Source organism: Zerene cesonia, chromosome 24, assembly GCF_012273895.1.
Source record: "Zerene cesonia ecotype Mississippi chromosome 24, Zerene_cesonia_1.1, whole genome shotgun sequence".
NCBI classification, from domain to species: domain Eukaryota; kingdom Metazoa; phylum Arthropoda; class Insecta; order Lepidoptera; family Pieridae; genus Zerene; species Zerene cesonia.
Genome location: NC_052125.1, coordinates 1,591,947 through 1,609,653, shown reverse-complemented (window position 1 = coordinate 1,609,653; position 17,707 = coordinate 1,591,947). Strand labels below are relative to the sequence as shown.

Below are 17,707 nucleotides of genomic sequence, written 5' to 3'. Positions count from 1 at the left end.
AGGAATATCGGGATAAAAAGTTGTTTATATGTTATTCCAGTTGTCTAGCTATCTACGTACCGAATTACATTGCAATCTGTTCAGTAGTTTTTGCGTGAAAGAGAAAAAACACAAACTTACAAACTTTCGCTTTTATAATATTAGTAGGATAAATAAAAGACAATTGAATATTTAATTTTCTTATTTAATAAATTATACTGCATTCATAACATCACACTCACATTAATTTTATTAGTCTTTAAATAAATTATATAGCATATTTGAGTAATTAAAGTCGAAACCATCTTTTTAAACTAGTTCTAAATACACGGTGGTGGGATTGGTATTTTTCGTAAGAAATGGTTTCTCGTTTGGCTTGGGATTACTGGTGGTAGCAAACTGCTAGTTGGTGGAGCCCAAGCAGATACTGGAGAAGCTGCAGGTAGAAATGGACTACTCAAGGGCAGAGATGGTGGAAGGCAGGATTCCTTCACAGGACAAGATTCTCTCACAGGAACTGGATAAGGGACGGGGACGTGTATAACTTCAGGTCTTCTCATAGGTACATTTGTGAGGATTTCAGGTCTATTACAGGGTATATTTGTAAGAATTTCAGGTCTCTTACAAGGTAGGTTGGTTATAACTTCAGGTCTATTACAAGGCACATTTACGCCAACCTCGGGAATGTTCATTGGTAAATTTGAAGGCATAACCTCAGCTCTGACCGGCAAATTTGCTGGAATACATTCCGGTCTATTCATAGGAACATGAGGTGGGTTGGCACAGACTTGGATATTAGGGGGCGATTCCATCTTCTGGCATTGGCACTGTGGTAACTGTGGATTGCCAGGTGACCTGGGACCAGGCAATTTTTGCATACAAGGCATTTCTTCCATTAGCGTCCGTCGTTTGGCCATTTGCATTATTTGCATTGCCCTTTCAGTGTTGCCTTGTGAGAAGACGTTTTGAAGTGCTGACATCACGGCTTTTTGGTTCGGCGGTCGTTTGGGCCCTCTGGCGTTCGTGTTTTGTAATAACGTAACAATTATTACTACTATGACAAAAGGGATTTTCATGTTTATCTGAAAAAATATGATTTTACACAGTTAGAAGTGAGATTTACGTGTAATTTTAATGCATTTAAACTTATTTTGTTAAAAACGACTATAGATGAAAAGTGTTTTATTCCAACGTCATCGAAATTATTTGTTTTACGTGTTTAAATGTAGTTTAAATTTTTAATGTAGGCTAGATTAATGTTTCCATAATAAAGTACATGTGATTTCATATCATGGATTTTTCCTCACTCTTTAAACAGGGAAATATTTGACTCTATGTATGTGTTTGCATTAGTAAATATTTAAATTACTGTCATACTGTTATGTTTTCCCAGAATTCTATGTTCAATCATTGTTAAAAATATTTGATAAGGTTGTGAAGAGATTCGTATCAAGACGATAAAAGTATATAAATTAATTATAGAGCTGTTATAGAGCTGTTTATAAATAATAAATAAGTTAATTTCGTCTTGAACACAGCTAAGACGACGTTTGCATTATATGTAGGTAAATAAAATTTTGTACTAAATAACGCAAAAACGCTTACCTTTATGAATGATAATCAACATTAGCACTTCTTCATAACGAACTAGGGCATTTTATTAATTGTTCTAACGTAACACATACATTATCGCAAAATAGTGAAACAATAGATATATTGATAATTATTAGGACACTGTTACTACATGGATTGATATTGTTTGATAATATCATAAGAAATTGTTTCAGTTATTGAACTTTATATATTGTCTATATAGTCTCTCGATAAAAGTCCTTTTTTGTTTCACTCACACGAACAAATAACATTTATTTGTTTATTTAAAATATGTGAACCAAAGCAACGCAATCAAATCTATAAATCAATACAATACCTGCTTAACTAATTAAAATCTCTTCCTACTAAGCAGCATTATTGTAGATACTTATCCTGACATAATTAATCATTGTAGTGTGTTTAGGTGCTTAAAAAGCTGAATAAAATGAATACCCAAATCCGAAGTTTTAATGTATCATAGATAATACAAGATGACAACTTGTATATGTTATTAAAAACTAATTTCTTAAACAACGTACGTAAAACGTATATGTATTATAATCATTAAACAAGGATATATTTTGAAAGTAGTTGCTATCAAGTCATATTGCCTCTTCTCATAATAACTCTAGTTCCAAACGCTGCTTACTTCAATGCCTACCATTGACTCATGTTTTAATATAGGTTGTTTTTTTATATGACAGTCAGGTTTCCTTTTTTGGGTTCCTCACTCAAAGGGTAAAACGGAACCCTGTTACTTAGACTTTGCTGTCCGTCTTTGTCGTCCTTGTATCACATAAAACGTAACAGTGAGACAGTTGAATTGTTCAAAGATTAGTGTGTTTTTGTCGCCATAAAACAAATTAAAAATAATTGAGACATAGCAACGTTTGGCTCTGTCATAAATTGGATAGGTGACCACTTATCTTTCTATTTACGAAAGATTTACAAAGGAAGTCTGACTCGAGCTATTTTTTTTCTATATAAACAAACTCCACTCTTTTAGAATATACCACACTACAGAATACCTAATACACACAGTCTAGCCAAGTTGCTAAGCTATGAAATATAATAATTATGTAACACTGCATGCTATATAGATAAGAAAACTATACAAATAGGTAAATATATTTTAATTATGTCAATAGTCAATAACATAATGTTGGTCTTGTTTTTCGTTATATCAGCTTTGTCCAGTGTAAGTAAAATATAGCTATTCTGTATTTTTTTATGATTGTTCATTTGATACAGGGAAATCTATAGTTTCTATATATTTATTCTGTTCGTTCACCCATTTTAGAAGAAAACTTCTATAATCATAGGCACTTTTTTGAATAAGAGTCATATTTGTAATTTTATTTTAGTAAAAAACTGTTCGCCCCGGCTTCGCCCGTGTTATATATATAACTTATGTTATATAGCCTCGGGGCTTACTCAATAAATGGGCTATCTATCGCTTATATATACTTCCTGAAATTAGCGCGCTCAACCAAACATACAAACTCTTCAACTTAATAATATTAGTTGAGATTTAATAAGACCCATTAATAAAACTATGACCCATTAAAAAAGAACTATGGACCTAAAATTTTTGTAGATAAAATAACATCGCGATTAATACTTCATATAATTAGAAAACAGCGTAGCAAACAAAATAAACTATATACATTATTTTCAGGTGTACACGCAATGCATACCGTGCCAATGCCCTAGTGCATCAATGCCAAACCCACCATGCCAATCAGTACTTGAATACATAGACACATCTATCAGCTGTCTACAGCCAACGATAACCCCGTATGGCACGATTACCGAAGTGCCAGCTCTGGAAGTGCCAAGAATTATAAGCCCGTTCTTGCCAGCCGCTTCGCCGGTGTCCGCTCTGGCACCGCCGTTTCTAGAATCGTTGCCGCCAGCGTCGCATTGCTATTGCGCTTGCCACTACCTGAAAACAATGCCTATCCCCCCACCTTTTATATAAAGTATAGATGAAGTGGTAAATTATTTACTATAAAATACTTTTTGGCGGTACTGCGGGACACACTATTGTTATACTTTTTTGCTATTATTATTTACTTTTCTTTTAATTATTATTGTTTTATTATTTTTTTATTTCATCTGTGTTTTTGTGTTTTGTGTGACATTGTCGCCAAATAAATGTTTTTTCTTTCTTTCTTTCTTTAAAATACAATGGAAAAATGAGTTGGCGATATTGTATCAAATAAATTTATAATTTGTTTCATTATTTTTGTATAATTTAACGACACTCGTGTATCCATATATTTTAACAAAGATGCTGGTTTATTTGCTTGGAAAGTAGCCTCTCTCTTTAGCCTAAGTATATGTTACGAGCGGTCCGCCCCGGCTTCGCCCGTGGTACATATATAGCTTATAGCCTTCCTCAATAAATGGGCTATCTAACACTAAAACAATTTTTCAAATCGGACCAGTAGTTCCTGAGATTAGTGCGTTCAAACGTTCAAACTCTTCAGCTTTAAAATATTAGTATATAAGAAGTTTTATTACAAAAAACTACGACCGGTATCATCATGTTATTGTAATGAAATTACATTTAAAAGTGAACAACAGTGGACTGAATGTTTTTATTTGGAAATATTAAACTCTAAAATGCAGTTCCATGATGGGGTAACAATCATCATCATCATCGTCATCAGCCCATATATGTTCTCACTGCTGGGACACAGGCCTCCTATGAGGGTTCGGGCCATTATCCACCACGCTGGCCAAGTGCGGGTTGGCAGATGTCACATGTCGTCGAACTTTTGAATCTTGGACATGCCGGTTTCCTCACGATGTTTTCCATCACCGTTTTAAGCAGTAGTGATGTTATCCACATGTGCAGATAAATTAAAAAATCAATTTATTTCCTGCACGCTCGCCCGGTCTCGAACCCGGACTTATCGATTTCGAAGTCCCAGGTTCTCACCACTGAGCCACCACTGCTTTTTTAAAATTAAAATATCACAGGATAAATACTAATTATATTTCAATAAACACGAACGCAGGGACACGTAATATAAAAAAACATTTGTGTCTATGAGTTTAACGTTATCATAATTTCATAGACGCATGTTGTGAAAACTATTTATATTTAAATAGAATAAACCAAGAACTTCAAATAATAGACGAGGCATTTAGAAATATTGTATATTCAACATGAGAAAATCAAGTTATATGGTTTGCATTTTTATTATTGTGGTGAGTACCCTATTAATACTTATAATCAGCTATCGGAAGTATATATAACTTTCGGGTTTCATCCGCGTATAACATTATTAAAAAAATTAAATAACATTATTCCAGTTGGCCAGCTATCTACGTAGAAAATTTCATTGCAATCGGTTCAGTAGTTTTTGCGTGAAAGAGCAACAAACACACACACACATCCTTACAAACTTTCGCATTTATAATATTAGTCGGATGTTATAGAGGATCAAAAATGGCCTGATTTAATTCGAGAAAAGGATGGTACAGTTGTGCTGCTTTTTTGTTTGACTTAACAGGGGTATTCATCTCTTTATCTGGTACTAGCTGTTCGCCCCGGCTTCGCCCGTGGCACATATATAGTCTATGTTACTCGTGGATAATGTAGCTTTCGAATGGTGAAAGAATTTTTAAAATCGGTCCAGTAGTTTTTGAGCCTATTCATTACAACCAAACAAACAAAGTTTTCCTCTTCATAATATTATAGTGTAGATGACGCGGGCGAAGCCGCATGCGGAAAGCTAGTAAATAACGTTTTAATTAATTTGAATTTCATTTCAGTATATCACTATAGTATATGCATACAGCATATCGCCAGACCCAGAAGGAAGATGTTGGAATGGGATTAAATACTCGAAAAAAATGGCTTTACCACCGCCATTTATATAATGAGAAAACACAATAAATTGTTGAAAGTTTATTTGCAGTTTTATTATAATACCCTGTTCTCTATGCTATCTTATAAAGACACTCGTCCTGGCTTCATCCGGATATCACGATTCGCGCTTTATCCCAAGAGAGCATGTAATCAGGATAAATAGTTTCCCAGCCAAGTCAGCTCATACCCTGCCTGTACTAAATATCATCAAAATCCGTTCAGTATTTTCAGCGTGATTGACGGAAACACATCCAAACTTTCACATCCTATTAATATTATAAATGCGAAAGTTTGTATGGATGTATGGATGTATGTACACACACATCCGTACAAACTTTCGCATGGAGGACCCATCTGTAAATTATATAGCGGTAATATGGTAAAGCGATCAAAACCGCGGGCAGCAAGTTGTCTATTACATAATACTCTAAACAATAGTAATTTCTCTTATTCAATTACATAATGCTGTGATTGTGTGATGATAAAGACTGTTTTATCAAAAAAATCTCCATACATAAGCGGTACAATTGATTCTTTGCAATTAAAAATTCATTTATCTTCACGATATCAGCATGTCCGCTAGCTGTTTATTCGTTTGCCTGCTTGTTTTAATAATAGATGTGAGTATCTATTTGTGTATAGCTAGCTTTCCGAATGCGGTTTCGCTCGTATAGTAAAAAAATAGAAAAATATAGTGCGTGATTTTCCTTGCCATTCGCTATTTGATCCCGGGGGATTTCTGGGATAAAAAATATTATGTTTCCTTTCTCGGATATAAAACTATGTCTATACCAAAATTCATCCAAATCAGTGTAGTTGTTAAGGTATAAAAAGACAGATAGACGTAATTGTGGAACTTATAGTATTAGTAGGGATTTGATCTGTCTGATGTCGGATGTCTATCTCGAGCGAGTGAATCAACTCAATCTAACTAAAATAAGCCTTACTCACAAAAATAAAAACTCCAGCTAGTACTTTATTGATTATTGAAACAGTATAGGTTAAATAAAAATAAATAGCTGCTTTTTATGACCTATCCTACACATTAAAATTAAAAATAAAATATCATGACGTTTCGGTGCTTTACGTATAAAACTCTTATTCTACTACCTTAAGCTACCATGTGTTTAATATTTCAGAACGCAACAGCACAATACAGAACAACAGAAATAAATCCACAGACTATTAAATCGATACAGAATCAGAATAATGTACGGGAGCTTCGATCAGTCGTTATGCCAGCTCCCAGGATGAAACTAGTATCGCAACGTCATCGTTACGTCATAAAAAAGGCGCCAAAAATGAAAATGTCAAAAAGACAATACTTGGCTGAACTATTAAAACAATCCGCGTACAAAAATGTTCACGAAGCGGCCAGTATTTGTAACAGAGAAAAAAAATCGGCGAACATTAAAAACTTTTTCGAAAAATCTCCTTTGATGATGCTCAATGATGCTGCCAGTGGGAATAATGGTGGACTAAACTTCAAATATTTATAGTCTGCTAAAACTTATTATTTACATTATTTATTGTTAATCTAAGTTATTAAACTCATTGTAAAAATATCTAACTTTTATTTCTACCAAACGACACTAAAATATAACAATTTAATTCAACTTATTTTCTAAACATTTGAAGTTTTCATGTAAATTATTATGATACACATAAATTACTAGATTCCCGCTAAAACATTTGTCAGAATTAGCAAAAGAAACAGTTAGTAACTGTATAGTATCGTCAGGCATTGAGGAAACAAATGATTTGGGTCACTTGCTATGTCCTCAATGCCGGATAATTTAAATTAGTATCAAAAACAATCAACTTGTATTGAATCAAATTTATTTTCTAGACAATTTCCTTTTTAGACGAGATTTATTTCCAGGTGTAAAAAAGTGTCATACATTTATTACTACTATTCATATGAAAATTTCAAAAATACCTATACGAAATGATGAATTTAAACACAAATTTTTTACATTTAACTTACTCAAAAACACTTAACAATTAAATATTATGCTATGCTATTTTAACATAATATTAAAAATCACTTATCTATATGTACTAATAATTTAATCTGTTATATAATATAATAGTTTATTTATTTGAAACTTCTCAGATACCTATTACTTACTGGATCGATTTCAAAAATTCTTTCACCGTGTGTTATGTACGTAATTTCTAAATGCTACATAATTTCTTGATTAAAATAATAAACTTAAACATTTACCAACTTCTAATATGAATAAAATCACTCATACTAACACATACACACGCACATACACGCATATATATACACACTCTCAATACTCAAAATGGCAAATAAAGCTTAAAATAATTTGTATGTAATACGAGGAAAAAGATTGGGCCTCACGACACAGGGGAACCTAGTGAGGGGTTCAGTTTTTTAAACAAATAAAGATATTTATACAATTTTTTTTCTTTATATACCTACTCACCTAGAGATGTAGTTTTAAGATATTCAAGATCTTCAGGCATCTAGTGCATACCTTGTCTCAACTTATACTTCACTAGCGGTTTGCCACGGCTTCGCCCGTCGTGCATATATAGCCTATAGCTTTCCTTAATAAAAAGGCTCTTTAATACTGAAAAATTTTGAATTCAAATCGGACCAGTAGTTCTTGAGATTATTGCGTTCAAACAAACAAACAACAAACTCTTCAGCTTTATAATATTAGTATAGATTAAGTTATATTTAGCTTAGTTATAATCAGCTTTAAAGTTTATATCACTAATTAACTAATGTATCAACGAACGTTCGAAATATACCGAAAAGGCCTTGGGTATTCTAAATAATAAATACCCTCTATAATCCAAAAAGTCCAGTAAACATATAAAAGTTTATAGGGCGAACCTCAGTCACCGGCCAGACCAGCCTGAAAATCTTCGCTGTTTCGAGCTTGTTTCGTACTGCGTTTGCACGAGGCTGTTTCGTTTGCCTTATTCAAACTTATAAAGACATGTATTCGTATCATATTATTTGGCATTAAAACTTTTTCTTATTCTTGCTTTTTTAGTTTCTTATTATTTCTTTTTTTTTCATGATTTAAACAAAAGTAAAAAGCTTGTCTTTCGCAATCAAGTATCATTCAAACTATTGAATCAGGAAAAACATTAAACCAATGTATCAATGCATATTCAAAGAAAAAAAAGGTGTGTGTGTGCGATTCACACACGATAGAAGTGAAACTTCAGTAAATCGACAAAAGAATGAGATGAATATATATAATATATAAAATAGTATGTATATTTCTCTCTCATTCTTTGCCGGCTTCATTCTACACATTTATGTATTTGCGTCTCTTACCTGTCGTTTTTTCCGTTGCATCGGGTTTGAAATCACAACGATTCTAAAGAAGTTTTACTTCAATAAGCTCACAAACAAACAATAAATGTGTGAACAAACAAGTGACCATCATACTAAAAGTCTTAAAATAAGTCACTAAAGTCATCGATGATTATACCTGACATAAATGAATGTAAATTAACTAATAAACAATTGATGGATGAAACATAGACATGGCTACGCTGGCTGCTAGTTAAACATTTTTATATCTCTTGTATATAAAATTCCCGTGTCACAATGTTAGTTACGAAACTCGTCCGAAACGGCTGGACCGATTCTTATGAAATTTTTTATGCATATTTTTCATACACCTATATGATAAGCGTAAGGCAGAACAACGTTTGCCGGGTCAGCTAGTTTCTAAATACTATTACTAGTCCTAAATAATCTTTTCTATTATTTTTATAAAGGTTTAAGAAAATTTCAGTAATAGCTTTAAAAAAATGGAATCTCAAGAGGCCTACTTCTATATTTTATCTATGTCATTATATAGTCTTTAAATTTCCTTCTACGTCAAATATAGTATAGTCCTTGGGTCGTTGCTTCGCTTTGCTCCAACGTTAACCATAGATTACGGAGGTTTCGTGATATCTTAAAGTACTTATTCCAGTATGGGTAGCTAATAACGCCACCACTAGAATTAGTACTGCTTTAAGACGTCACAGAGGCCCCCGAGCTTGTCATATACCGTAAACAATAACTAGAATTGAATTATACTTAATTTATCTGAAAATAAGATACGGCCTAACACAAGAGTCTAGATATATCACGTAATAGATAATAGTTACGTAAAAGATATGTATTTAAATGTAATTTACATTATTGTTCAATAGTTTCATATCATTTTACGCAACGCAATAATGTGTGTTCGAAAATTATTGTTTATTACGCAATTTGTGTTTGTACAGGTAATTAAATAGGATTACAAAGTGTCCAATCGAAAAATAATTTAATAACATCGTTTATTCAAAGATTAACAAATTATTGGACAAGACTTCTATGAGATATGCCTGAAATCATAAAAACTTATTGAAATTTATCACCTCAGTTTAGAATCTTGTATTTTAGCACGCTTTTATTAGCTTCACCTCTATTTTTGTATGTTAGTATTGCAACCGACTTCATTTTGACTTTAAAAATTGAACAGATTTAATTCAAACTTTGTACACTTATCAAGGATCAGCGACAGTACAATAATTTCATTTCAGTTTATTTTAATTATCCTACTTAGAATCGCCAGGGGCATAAATTCTTTACGTATATACATACACATGTGACAATTTAGTCAATTCTATAATTAAGGCGTGTTTTTGTTTAATACTGAGGCATCATACTTTGTGTTCTTAGCTTGATATCATAGCATTCCCGTTGATTCAGTAATGAGATTCAAGAGAATCTTCCTTAAAACCCAACGCAAGTCGTGAAGCACTTTTAAACTTCTACCATATTCATATTATAATACTTTTGCTCTTTTGCCCTTTACGTAAGTTGGAGTGGATGTAATCTTTTAATTTTCCTTTCAGCATATATTCGCCCAATCACCTCCGTTTGGGATTAATATGGGCTGTCAAAATTCACTACCAGTGCCTTACCAATACAGAAACCCTGTATTTAATGGACAGAACGTACCAGTGATGAACTCTATGCCACTTGGCATGCCATTAAATAACATGCCATTTGACTATAGAAGAAATATTAATGGCATGCCAAACGTCTTCAATATGAACATGCGAGACTGCTCTGCATTCAATCATTTTCACATGTTAACACTCAATAAACTTTTAGGCAACATTCCGTTTAGTAATACAGGATATATTGACGAGCGAACCCGTTTACCAGGCTATGCTTTTCCCTCAGTTATGACCGTTTTAAGAAGCAATCCGAACCTGCAAAATTCAGTAAATGAGTGCAACGCTTGCGGCATGCCATGGAATATGCCAATCAATGGCTTTTCTGGCTTATTTAATATATTTAATAGACAAAATATAGTACCCTTCTAGTAAGCGTCATAAGATCAAAGAACTTTAAATGCCAATATGCTTTATGATTATATGAAGATATTATGAAGTTAAAATTTACCGAAGTCAAGAGGATGGATTCAAGTAGTTTTGTCGCAGATTTATAACAAATTATCGAATAAAATATTCGAATATAATGGTTGGTGATGATGATGATGAATAGTGGACGGTGAAAGACGACTAAAATGTTAAAAGAGCGATAAATTAATGTTTTGTAGATGTGTAAATGTGGTTGGTGCTGACGGAGATTAGATAGCTTATGTTAACATTTATCATATAGTGTTAAACTAGTCATAATGTGTTGTTAAATTATTTGTAAATAAATATATTAAATATTTGTTCTTTAATTACTACATTATAAAATTATTTGTATTAGAAATAGTATAGTATAGAATGCTATATATATTTTGCTGACCGACATTTATCATAGGGATAAATTGTAAAATCAAATTAATTTTAGCACGTTCATCTGATTTCTGATCATCTGATTAGAGGGCCTAAGCAGTGTTCATTGGCATAGCAAACACAGTTTTATAAAACACAAAGAAATATTTAAAATGCCATACATATTCTCTTAATTGATATGCGCTGGTTTTGTTCCCATTATAAGAAAAAAAATTACACAAAAACGGTGTTCCAATATTATTTGAGTTAGGTTAACACAGTTATAGGTATTGTAAGGTAAATTACTCCTTATTACAACAGCATTACAGTGGAATATTGTCAACATTTTACAAAGTATGTGTGACTGTGAAAATTGTACCCGTCTTTGACGCATTTTTGTAACCAGCCAGATATAAACGAAAAAAGCTTATTAAAAAAACTGGACATCAATTTCATAAGCAAGCATGTCATAATTGAAGACTAATTCTATGTTTAAAATGTTTGTAATGAGAAAAAACTGCTGTGTCTAAACTTAACAGCTGTCAATATAATATAAACCACGTAATGATGATTCAGCAAGGTCGATCACATTTTATTTATAAACGCTTTGATTAATTCTGTTTCTAATTATACATAAAAGATGTTTTTTTCTAAGTAATAATGATTTTAAAGACATTGTTGGTTGAATCAAATAAGGATTGGGACATATACGAGAAGTCTGATGAGATTTAAAATGAAGTCGTATAAACTACTAACGCAGTTTCACGAGTATACAACCATACATTAATACTTTAATCATTTATGAATCTACAATATAAATTTAATAAGACTTTCCTTATTTCAAAACACGAAAGTAAATAACCTTTAATATCAGAAATATTCAATACCTTTATGACCTATAATAATTTGAGTAACTATTGGCTTAAAGCGAGAAAAATTAGAATTTATTTGTGATTTTGAACAGGAATGACATAGAAATTCTTGTTTTAATCTTACTCGTATAATAGACATAGATAATCAAACAAAATTTTACGAATATTGAAATCGTCAACTAAACCTCTAAGAATAATTATACTGTTGCCTTAGAGTTTTGTTGTACATTATATTTCTAAGAATCTATTTTAAAACTCTTTAACATCATTTTAAGAGTACTCCCTTGGTCTGTAGAATATGACCATTACCATTGTGTTACAAGGATAGTTAGGATACCCATTTTTTGTGTTCACCGTAAATGCCTAAACCACAGATAATATTATATTAGCAGATAATACCACAAAAAGCACAATGACCTAACTTCGGATAAAACGGATATAATGTTTGTATGAATGAACAATTACAATTTATCCAAATATCATCCTGCCTTCATAAGAAAAAGAGACTAACAAATAAAAAGCGTTCACAATTTCGTTTAATAATTTATTGTAATCTACATTTCACTAGATATTTCAACTAAAATACTGATTAGCGCATTTATTCACAACATCTATTACCTGGTTACCTATAGACTCAGACACGACAGCGGTGCCAGAGGATGGCACGTTGCCATCAACAGCGATCATGCCATAAACGGGAAAACAACCACTGACTTTAATCGTGCCACCAATTGGCAGATCCCCAACCATATTAATATCACCATACTGTAAGTTTGGCACGACTTCTGATATACACGGGGTCACTTGAATGTTGTTTATGGCAGGATTGGGCACGCTAATGCCAGAAACAGCGATATTGTTGGCCAGTAAGTTGTTGTTGATGGCATTGGCATTTAATTCGTTTGATAAAATGGAATTTCCATTTATAAATCCGGTTGGCTTTATCGAGTTGTTGATGGCATTGTTTGATAATATGGTTGTTTCGCCAAATGTGTTTGGTGCACTGGTGAACGGACTTTGTGACATCGATGCTGGATTGTTTAGATTCGACATATACGCACTCCCTTGTGCTGGTAAGCTGAATGCGGTCTGAAAAAAAAATAAGTATATGAAGGGATTTAATTACCGCGCTTTATCTGTATTGATATTATGATAACTATAATTATATTAGGCTTTTTATTAAACAGGATGTCTACTCCTATGTTTGATTACACTAATTTTGATTATTCATCATCAGTCCATATATGTTCCCACTGCTGGGACACAGGCCTCCTATGAGGGTTCAGGCCATAATCCATCACGCTGGCCAAGTGCGGGTTGGCAGATGCCACATGTCGTTGAACTTTTAATTCTTGGACATGCCGGTTTCCTCACGATGTTTTTCCTTTACCGTTTAAGCAGTGGTGATGTTATCCACATGCGCAGATAAATTGAAAAATCAATTTATTTCCTGCACGCTCGCCCGGTCTCGAACCCCCACTTATCGATTTTGAAGTCCGAGGTTCTCACCACTGAGCCACCACTGCTTTTTTATTTTGATTATTGTGGCGTAGATGTTACGGTCTACTACTCTTCTATATACAAAAAGTTGTGGGGACCGATTAATCTTTCGCCTAAACTATTAAACAGATTGTAATGATACTTTGTAGCATTTTGATGTTTTTTCTTTATTCTCTATACATAAATTGATGTAAAATTTGATAACTATGTTATAAGTATATATAAGTGTATATATATTAGAATAAATTAATCGACTTACTCTCAACATTAAGCCCTGAATACACAAAAATACAAAGCGATTCATCTTTAACGGTTTATTTGAAAATGAATTGATAACATATTTGCTATTTTATATTATACTCAATACTATCTACTTATTGACACTTTTGTAACAAAGCTTATCGAATTTATGGAGTCATGTTAAATTGCATTTATTTTGTTGCAATCTCTTATCTATTAATTTGACCTTTATTTACAAATGTAATTAAATCATTACAAAAGTACTAAGATTATATATGGTATTTGTTCTAAATAATTTGCTATGTGTGTAATTTATGTTTTTAATGTTTCCATATAATTATTGAAATGAAACTTCTTTAGAATCGTTGTGATTTCAAACCTGATGCAACGGAAAAACGACAGGTAAGAGACACAAATACAAAAATGTGTAGAATGAAACCGGCAAAGTATGAGACAGAAATATACATACTACGACTTACTGAAGTTTCACTTGTGTGTGAATCGCACATACACCTTTTGTTTGTTATGAATGCTCTCTTTTCTATGATCAGCACCGTCTAAAAACATTTGCAGGGGTATGTGCCTGTGCAAATGGATTACAGACTTTACTATCTAAGAGGTAAGGAAAGATTAATAGAGGAAACAAAGGAAAGCACCAGGAAGGAAAGGAAAAGGAATTTATGAACTAGAGTTCAAAAATAATTATCAAATTGACACATACCAAATACGTTTTTAATATAATTGGAACTGCATTTATGTGGAAATTTTATGGTATACAATTAAACATATACATTTCAATAGTTGTTTATAACTTGTTTTTTGGAATTTATCGAATGTCTTTCTCACATCACTTTATGCATAAAAGTAGTTGGTACAATATGTTCTCTGAAATCTACCAAATTCGTCTAGTGAGAACAATTACTTTGACTCAATAAAAAGTTCAAGACCACTGTTTAAGGTCGTGTCTAGAATATTTATCCATCAGTTATTCCTATTTTACACACTGGTAATCCATACTGTATAATCATAAATAATCAGTATCTATATATCATGGCAATATTTTATAATATTAAATGAACTCAAATAATTGCAATTATATATTCAATTTATAAATTTTAGTATGATTTTAACAACAGAACAATTATGAATTATATAATAAGTACTTAAAATATATTATATCATGAAGGTCTAGCGTCTTGGAGTAGAGAAGGTTTGCAGTTCAAATAATGTTTATAAGATACGATTTTTTAAGATATAATTTTATATTGCCTATACCATTAAATGTATTGTTTCATCTGGATCATGATAATAAATTTAATATTTTTATTGATATCTAAAATTATGATGTGCATCTCTCCATAATACTCGGGTACCTCCACTAGGAAAGTACCCGATCTTTGGAAGGCTTACGTGGGGGCACGGGTCCACAAAGAGGCCCTTCAGAGAGTTTTAATGTGTTGTGGGACACCAGCCGCAGCCTGCCCATGACTGCACTATGAAGATACAGTTCGGAACATCCGCGGCCGATGTTAAACTATTGTAAAATATGGCTTCTAAATAACTGAGCTATTTGCTTTTATTTATCTAAAATTATTTAATATATTAAAAAGCAGTGGTGGCTCAGTGGTGAGAACCTCGGACTTCAAAATCGATAAGTCGGGGTTCGAGACCGGGCGAGCGTGCAGAAAATAAATTGATTTTTCAATTTATCTGCACATGTGGATAATATCACCACTGCTTAAAACGGTGAAGGAAAACATCGTGAGGAAACCGGCATGTCCAAGAATTAAAAGTTCGACGACATGTGACATCTGCCAACCCGCACTTGGCCAGCGTGGTGGATTATGGCCTGAACCCACATAGGAGGCCTGTGTCCCAGCAGTGGGAACATATATGGGCTGATGATGATGATGATTTAAAATTATTATTAACACATTATTCTAACGCACCTTTGTCGGATACATGAGAAATATTTGTGTATAGATCAAATGAATTTAGCAAAACACATTGTCACATTTTACTATTCACAAAAATGATACGAAAAAGATTACCAAATACCAACAATTTACAAACATCCAATTGCTATAGTTATGTCATTACTATAACAATGAATTTTGCAACCAATATGTATTTAAGTATCAGCAAATTTAATGCAAGTCACATTTTTACTTCAATTTAAACAAAGCTCTTTAAAATGTTCAAAATAATTACGTTTTGCGTTCTTGCAGTTTCTATCCAGGTACATATAGTTACAAATAGTATTATATAACAAAACACACATTAAATATTGTTAAAACATTAAATTTAATATTCACTTAATCATATTTCCATTAGCCGTTATATCTAATATTATAGTTTTATTCATAATGACAAACTATCAGCAAACTAATTAATGTGTTCCATTTTCAGAGCATAACCTGCCACTGTTTACGCAATGTAAACGCTGGAATTATGGGTGCTGGCGTGGTCGAACCACTCATGTATGGAAACTCGATAGCATACGGTGCTGAATATGCCAATCCCTGGCTTGAATCAGGATACGGGTTGAATCTGGCAACCCTCGCAGCTTCTAATAAATGTGGCTTTACTGTAACTAGCAGTTCGCCAATCGCGCCAAACGGTGTGTCAATCTTGTCAGAGAATATGGTGATTGAAGGACCTTTAGCTGTGAATGGTCAGTTGCCGTTCTTGGGAACTCTCGGACTAGAGGGTACGCTTCCCGCTGCTGGTGTTGGTGTTGTTTCGTACGGTTGCGGTAATGGCAACATTGGCATTACTAACGAAGCCATGCCTGGCAACGAATATGCTCTGTCAGGACCATATGGCATGGGTCCCGCTCTTCCCATGGGACCCGCTGTTGGTTTGGGACCTGCTGTTGGCATGGGACCCGCCGTTGGCATGGGACCCGCCATTGGCATGGGCATAAATGGCATGTACGGCGGTTGTGGTTGTGGTAATGTTTATTAGTTTAAGTGTTTATTGTTGAATATTGAATAATTTTACTTGAAGTGTAAAATAATTTATGAATAAAGTGAAACACTTCTTACATTGGATATTTTATTTTCATTAATTAATTTTCTTGTAGAATTCTAGTTTCTTTTCATATCTAGTTTAAACCTAACTGACAAAACTTTACTTAAATTATTATTACAGTCGTAATTCATTTTACTAAAATTAATAAGAACTGTGTTATAAATTATCAAACTTATTTGAAAGCGTAGTTAATAAATTAAGAAAAACATTTTCTGAGTGGATACTAATTAATAAAGATAGTAAGTTTTCATGCACATAATGAATGTCAGTTTTCATGAAATATCTCTTCGTCCCTTAGTATTGAATAATGTATATTACTAATATTATAAATGCGAAAGTTTGTAAGGATGTGTGTGTGTTTTTGTTACTCTTTCACGCAAATACTACTGAACCGATAGCAATGTAATTTGGTACGTAGACAGCTGGACAACTGAAATATCATATAGGCAACTTTTTATCCTGATATTCCTACGGGATATGGATTTACGCGGGTGAAACCGCGGGGCGCAGCTACTATCAATATATTATGAAGTTTAGTGTTTTCCTTGAAGGTTTTATATAAATACAAAATTAATTTTACACATTTATAAAAACAAAATTTTAAGTAGCTAAAATTACGTTTAATATTATAATAATCTCGTCAAATTAATGGAATTGATGCAAAAATATACAGCATCCCACTACTATTAAGGTACTGAAAATGTATGAACTTCTTTTTCATTTATCTCACAAAAGATTGCAGTTACATACAACACAAGTTAATCCTGGACTAGAAAATCATACATATTTAAAAGTATAGTACCTGGATGACCGCTTTGCTCGGTATTTTTTTTTTTTTTTT

General features: G+C 32.8%; 2 protein-coding genes across 2 annotated transcripts; one reads left to right on the top strand and one right to left on the bottom strand.

Moving 5' to 3' along the window:
- Window positions 1-299: 299 nt before the first annotated feature.
- LOC119836353 lies at window positions 300-15,319 on the bottom strand. The gene is made up of 3 exons (XM_038361657.1): window positions 15,224-15,319; window positions 12,712-13,182; window positions 300-1,061 (listed from the first exon to the last, which is right to left on the bottom strand). Exons 1-3 carry the CDS (start codon window positions 15,317-15,319, stop codon window positions 300-302), a joined length of 1,329 nt encoding a protein of 442 aa, XP_038217585.1.
- Window positions 15,320-16,284: 965 nt separating this feature from the next.
- LOC119836352 (chorion class B protein M3A5-like) lies at window positions 16,285-16,800 on the top strand. Its single transcript, XM_038361655.1, has one exon. The coding sequence runs from the start codon at window positions 16,285-16,287 to the stop codon at window positions 16,798-16,800; it is 516 nt and encodes a 171-aa protein (XP_038217583.1).
- Window positions 16,801-17,707: the final 907 nt, after the last annotated feature.

Coding starts and splice junctions, on each gene's coding strand:
- LOC119836353 (XM_038361657.1), bottom strand. CDS start 15,319: ATGGGCAGGCTGCGGCTGGTGTCCCACAACACATTAAAACTCTCTGAA. Junction 13,183..15,223: donor GTAAGCCTTCCAAAGATCGG/GTACTTTCCTAG, acceptor TTTTTTTTTCAG/ACCGCATTCAGCTTACCAGC. Junction 1,062..12,711: donor CTGAGTCTATAGGTAACCAG/GTAATAGATGTT, acceptor ATATTTTTTCAG/ATAAACATGAAAATCCCTTT.
- LOC119836352 (XM_038361655.1), top strand. CDS start 16,285: ATGGGTGCTGGCGTGGTCGAACCACTCATGTATGGAAACTCGATAGCA.